General features: G+C 48.3%; 2 protein-coding genes across 3 annotated transcripts in view; one reads left to right on the top strand and one right to left on the bottom strand.

The window, feature by feature from the left end:
• Window positions 1-3,568: 3,568 nt before the first annotated feature.
• Window positions 3,569-5,207, bottom strand: LOC1269240 (cyclin-dependent kinases regulatory subunit). The gene is made up of 2 exons (XM_307855.4): window positions 4,856-5,207; window positions 3,569-4,683 (listed from the first exon to the last, which is right to left on the bottom strand). The coding sequence occupies exons 1-2, from the start codon at window positions 4,912-4,914 to the stop codon at window positions 4,512-4,514; spliced, it is 231 nt and encodes a 76-aa protein (XP_307855.3). The 5' UTR covers window positions 4,915-5,207; the 3' UTR covers window positions 3,569-4,511.
• A 132-nt stretch (window positions 5,208-5,339) lies between these two features.
• The window catches only part of LOC1269239 (eukaryotic translation elongation factor 2), a 5,530-nt gene continuing 4,627 nt past the window's right edge, over window positions 5,340-6,242 (top strand). The window contains exon 1 of one of the 2 annotated variants that reach the window (XM_307854.5): window positions 5,340-5,654. In XM_307854.5, coding sequence (XP_307854.2) covers window positions 5,652-5,654 — 3 coding nt within the window. In that variant the 5' untranslated portion in view covers window positions 5,340-5,651. The other variant, XM_061659122.1, reaches the window with a different exon arrangement.

Below are 6,242 nucleotides of genomic sequence, written 5' to 3'. Positions count from 1 at the left end.
AGTAAAGGGATAAAGGGAACAGAAAACGCATACAACCGTTAGCGTATGAAGCGGAAGGGTGTGTGTGTGTAGGTAACCGTCCAATTGTGACGTATTATCCCTTAGGACCTTTTTCTTTCCCTACGTTACACACTTTAACACACACTAATGGGCAACCGTTTCAACCGTGTTTTTATGAATGAAGCCCATCGCTTACGGGCCAGCAGGCATCCTTCATTCGTGGCGGGAAAGATGAAAACGAAAGGGAACCACCACCACCAGCGCCCGGTTGGTGTGCCAAAAGGGATGGGACTCTGTGGACAGTAACGCACACACACACACTCGTATACCTTGCACATATTGCAACACGATACACACGAGGGGGAAAAAGGCAGGCAGGACGCAAAAACTCGGCATGTCTCGCAGTTGTAATGAAGCAGCATCCGCAGAAACAGCGGTGCGCAGATGAAACACCCGGGAGGAAGGGGAACGGTAAAAAAGGAGGTCCTGGTGTGTTACAGAGCATATTTACATAAATCCGGCGACGGTGAAGCGAATTGGAAGAAGCGATCATGCCAGCGGAAAGGGGCGGAAATGATCGCATCAAGTAGAGCAAAAAAAGAAAGGAGAGATTTGTCATATAAGAGGCTTATGGAAGCATCCTTGAGGCGTTTTTTTATTATAACCATTTTTGTGTCACATCCACACGCTGCCGCATGGATATTATTCGCAAAGAATGTGCAAAATATGGACCCCAGTTTTGATGCTTCTGCAAAAGTGTGTTTAAGTGGAACCTATAATTTAAAAAAAAACACACACCTTAAACCGGAATTCGGGAAAGCCTTTCTAGGTAGCCCTTTTTCCTCCTCCCAAACCACCCAAAAAACACCCCAAAAGCTTTGCGCTTGTTTGGTGAATGCCCGTGCATCCCAGGACTAGTATGTATCCACCCTCCTCCCCCCTTCTTTTCGGTCATATTCATATATCCCCGCGTGAATTGGATCTATCCGGTGGGAGAGTGCGCATTTTGATGGGTCTCAATTGGTTTCCTTCATCATCGGCTTCATTGAATTGAAACGCTAGAACAAAGTGTGTGTATGTGTGTGGTGTGCGATGAGCACTAAAACGGCTCAATCAGATGATATTTCATCCGACCCGAATGCGGTGCGGTGTATGCATATCGACCACGACGACCGGAGAAAGGAATTCCTGCTATGTGCTCGCAAGGGCCCGCGAAATTGTGCCACAGCTGGCAGAGCAAGTGGTGGTGGTTTCATCGTACACATGGTGGGGAAAAAGTAATGTTTTTTTTCGGGTGCAAAGGCACCCCATACACACACACAGAGAGAACAAGACCGCGGGGACCATAAATCTACCCAACGGCAGCGTACCATTTACAAATGATGTCAAATCATAATGAAATAATGGCATAATGTGCGGCGAGGGTATATGCTGACGTTGGCGTTTTCGCCCAAACTGTGTGTGTGTGTGCCATTCCCAACCCTTTGTAATCTTCTACCGAGAGCAAGTGCATCTTCACACGCGTGTAATGCAACCGCAACTGTTGTTGCAACAGTGTGAACGGATTGGGTGCGCATTAAAACATAAAAATAACGCACTAATAGCATCCCTCGCGCGCGCACGCAACGGAACAGCAGAGTACGCCGCGTGGAAATAGAACAATTACTTCGAGAGCTGATTTCCGCTGATTATACTTCCTTCTGCTGCCTTAGGGGGCACACACTAAACTGAGAGAGAGAGAGAGAGAGAGAGAGAGAGAGAGAGAGAGAGAGAAAGAAAGTTTGTGCCATACATACACGATCGTTTCGTATACTAACACAACACTACGGGAAAATGGGTAGAGCCTGTAGTGCGTGATCATCACACCGTGGCGGGGGGGCAAATTATGTCAGCCGGTGGTGCGGCCTCTAATTGGATCCGACACTTGACATCACATTCACTTCCGAAAAGGCTTGTGAACAACACCCGGTGGGAGCTTTCTTTCGGTCCCTTCTATGCTGTATGATTGTGTATTGTGTGTTAGAACGAGAGGGGAGGAGATGAGCCGAACCGGGTGTACGGACGGAAGGGGAATAATCCGTGCGATCCGTGCGCACTCCACCTTAATTTACATATTCAAATGTACGGTAACGGACGAGTTTAGAGAAGCATCGCATAAACAGGCACTAAGCGTACTATTTTAACAATCGACACCCGATGGCGACGACCACGCACGCATGTTGTTCTGTATTCGCAAAGCGTAGCACAGATCATACTATACTATTCTTGGTTGGTCTGCTGTACTATATGGTCATTGTTATGCGTTTCGCAAACACGCTGCCTTTTTTCCCTTTCCAAACGCACGATCGTTGGCCGGTGCTGCGATACCATCTGATCAGTTGCGGCAGATTCACATCCGCCAATTGCAATCAATTTACGTTTCCATTGTAAGCGTCCACAATTCGATCACGAGTGGGATAATACGATCAAACAGGCGCGCTATCGATTGCACGATCATCATGACCGACGGACGATCATCTTGATGTGTCCCTTCTATTTGTAGCTACCCACACACGTGCTCAATATCAATCAGTAGACCTCTATGGCCAGATCGTCTCTCTATGGCAAAACATAACTGCTATTTTGAAGAAAAAAAAGGTATCAGAAAGCTTCTTCCCGCCCACAGCGAAAAAGGGTTCTCCATCCATTTCGGGCACGGGGGAACGCACCATTCGACCCGTAAAACGATTAAAACCATTCCCCTCAATTATCGCTCATCAAACCGTCAAGGTTTTGCTCTTCAGGCTATCTCCTCCCGTTGGGCCCACCGGGCTGTACAAATTATGCATGATTCTAGATACGCACTGCGGAAAAAGGCGAAATGATCGTCCACCGTCTCGCCGAATGATCTCTCTAGCAATCTAGCCCCACACAACACGGTTCGGTTATAATTTCGAAACTCATTCGAAACAATTAACATACATACGACGACGGGTGGTGTTTGGTGGTGGCTGGCGGCTTGTTGTGTACATACATGTTTAATCGACTGGAGTATTGGCCCGATTGGCCCCCGGCCTCCGTTTGTGTAGCCAAATTGGTGCGGAATGTGACACCCATTTCCCGGCAATTAGATGATGCTCGGCGCACTCGTTCATTGAGCAGATGAATATCAAACTTGTCGCCATTTGTCACCTAATTGTGAAGCGTGTGGTGGGAAAAAAAGAGCTAGAAATAGAACAGGGTTAAATTATACCTAGAGTGCGTTAAATGAACGGCAACAATGGGCAACAAAAATGGAAAACTGATCCACTCCACCGGTGATGAAGAGGGTGCGCGGTGAGATCATCACCATGGTTACCCGTGCTGCTTACATCCTTCCTCCCTCCCATACGTTTCGTTTCGTCATCATGGCTTGTGCTCGTAGATCGTTTGCTAACATCAGCTTCTTCTTTTTTTTAAGCCATAAATATATTTGTACAATTTACCTTAAATGTAATTTCGTGGTTTTTTGTAGAAAAAAGGCACACATTTCGCTATTTTTTGTAGACAAAAAAATACATTCGTCATGAGTGAGAGAGAGAGAGAAATCTGTACATATTTAAATGCAAACGAAGCAGATCGGTGGAATGAGATTGAGTTTACAGCTTGAGGGTTGTTTTGTGTAGTTTGGAAAGGATACTTGTTGCGACAATTTGTAAGCCTTTTTCCTCTCTCGATCGTGGGTCCCTGTCCTGTCCTTCGCTACCACGAGAGCGTTTGGGCGCTACTTCTACTGTCCCCGATGCCTTTTTTTGTTTTCTTCGATTGACGCGATTTTGCATACCTCTTTTTTCAATCATACTGAGACGAATTAGTAAGATATGGCGATCTCATTACACCCGTAGCTATATTATACACAAACTAACACCCAGAGTACGCTACAGCAAAAGTAAACATAGCGCGGGTAAGAAAGGGAAGTTGAGGTTACCGGCCGGTTTTGCCAGCTTCTTGAGCAATGGAGTAACGAACGGAGAGAGGCACAAGAAACGGGCGGGGAGCATTAAAAAAAAAAACAACAACTCAGCAGAAGGTTGATGTTGATGGGAACACGGGCAGCGAAACGGACGCGATGATCTTCGTGACAATCGGCGAACCGCAGAACCGCACGCAGCATAAACATAAAGCGACGCGCTAGATTGGGAGGTGTGGTGGGTACAGTACGCGACGAACTGATTTTCACATCCGGGAGGCGACACCACGACGACGGCGAGAACTGACGCTCGCGGCGCGTTGAACATTTCCAGAATCTTCATGACGCGTACAACAAGGGGCGATGTTGTTGCACGCCTCCCCGGGTGTCTATTGGCAAAGGGTACATACTCATACATTCATACACACGCACGCACGCACGCACACACACACATTCGCATCCAGCAGGGACACGCCGCGATACACACACACACACACTCACGCACACACACACATATTTCGTCCTGAAGAGCTCGATCGATCTCGGGGTGGTTTTTGCTCCAGGGTGGGAATTTTCTTTTTGCTTATGTCTTCGTGATGGGCCTTCGAAACAGCAGAATGTGGGGCTCGGGCTGGTGCACCATGTAGTGGACCCAGCCACGAGACTGCTGTACACCGATCGCTCGCCATTCGTTCTCGGTCATGAGGTGTGTTTTGGGCACCAGCTTCGCTATGTCCTTCGGTAGCACGACATGTCTGGAAAGGAAGGCACAACGAAAGACGAGATTAGCCAAAGGAGAAAAGGTCGCCTTCTAAGCATTATCGCCAAGGACGCCGGGTTTTTTTTTGTGTGGTACGCGACGATGCCGGCAGATCTTCAGCGTTCACGTTCAAGGCCGCAGGGCAGCAGCACCAGCTCGCCACTTACCTGTACTCGTACTCGTCGTCGTAATATTTATCCGAATAGTAAATATCTTTCACGCTCATTTTTTGGCTTCTTCTATTTGGTAAATAATAATCAACGCACACGGGCACACTTTCGCTCGAGCTCGGTTAGCGGTTTCTTTTCCGTAACAAATTGTGGTTTGGGCACAAATCGCACTCGCTTTCTCTCCCTCTTGGGCTTCTTTGTTTGGTTCGAGGACTCTTTGATGGTATGTTGCAGGAGCAAATATCCTGTAGCGTTATTTGGCGGTTGAATGCGCGTTATTTGAACGAGATCCGTCAACCGTCCTGCGTGCCCGGCGTGAACTGTCAATTCGTGCGAGCGCGCGTATACAACACCTGGTTGGCGGGTTAACTGGAGGTCATCGAATGGCGGTAAAAGGAGAAAGATGCCGACGAGCCATATGGCTGACTCTTTTCCCCTACCTAATGCGTTATGCTTCTTCTGTTTTTGTTGCCTCTGTTTCTGCATCAGTTATTTTAGAATTATTCGTCAATTAAAGAAATTTGACTCAATTTTACCCCCGTGAAAACGGTACTTTTCAAACAAATAATTCAAAACCCACACATGTTGCCCGCCGACTCAATTTCGCCACACGTCAAACCGAATGACCCGGCTCGGCCGGGCGTCCCACTGTGATGTGTCACCGAATCTAGCAGGAAACAGAACCTTCGTAGATCCGGAAACTGACAACGTCGATCTCTTTCACTTCTGTGCACGCAGTCGGCGTGTTGTTGATTTTCGTGTCGTGTAAAGATCCCGGAGAAAATCCTGCAAGATGGTAAGTGACCACGGCGAAAGTCGTCCCAAACGCTTCCGGGCGGCCCGCGCATCCGGGAACGTATCGATTTCGGTGGAAAAGTGACCCGCACGGGGCGGAAAATTGTGCTGAAAAATCGTACCCCTGTACGTCGTTGGCTCGTTGCCCACGGCACGGGACGGGGCGAATGACACACACACGGTGCCGTTTCAAGATGTCGGATGACCGGGGCTAGAGCAAGCCAACCGTATAGGCGACGGGCTGGGTGGATAGAGCGTCGTCTCTTTCTCTTTCCGGTTGTGAATGTGTGGTTTAGTTTTTCCCGATACACGGGATAGCGCTCTGGTGCTCGTTTTTTCTGCACTTTTTTCCGCGAAAGGGAATTCCTACGGGTCAGTCGTGTGTGGCAGAGTTGGCCGCTGACTTGGCAGTATTAGAACCTCATTCCAACGGGTCGCATACAGTGTGCGCTCATCCCTCGTAGCTGTGTCGTTAAAAAAGGGGCATTAAAGTGCTAGACTCTTTTGATCAGTGAGAGAGAGAGCGGTCGGCAACGGGAGCTTGGGAAAGCACGTTTTTGTGGATTTCGCACACGGTGAAAGGTGCAGT

This window comes from Anopheles gambiae, chromosome 3 (genome assembly GCF_943734735.2).
Source record: "Anopheles gambiae chromosome 3, idAnoGambNW_F1_1, whole genome shotgun sequence".
NCBI classification, from domain to species: domain Eukaryota; kingdom Metazoa; phylum Arthropoda; class Insecta; order Diptera; family Culicidae; genus Anopheles; species Anopheles gambiae.
Note: the sequence above shows the minus strand (reverse complement) of the source record. Positions and strands in the feature narration are given on the sequence as shown.

Excerpts from the sequence above, each read along its gene's own strand:
- LOC1269240 (XM_307855.4), bottom strand. The coding sequence starts at position 4,914 with ATGAGCGTGAAAGATATTTACTATTCGGATAAATATTACGACGACGAG. Across the intron at positions 4,684-4,855 it reads GACGACGAGTACGAGTACAG|ACATGTCGTGCTACCGAAGG; the intron begins GTAAGTGGCGAG and ends CTTCCTTTCCAG.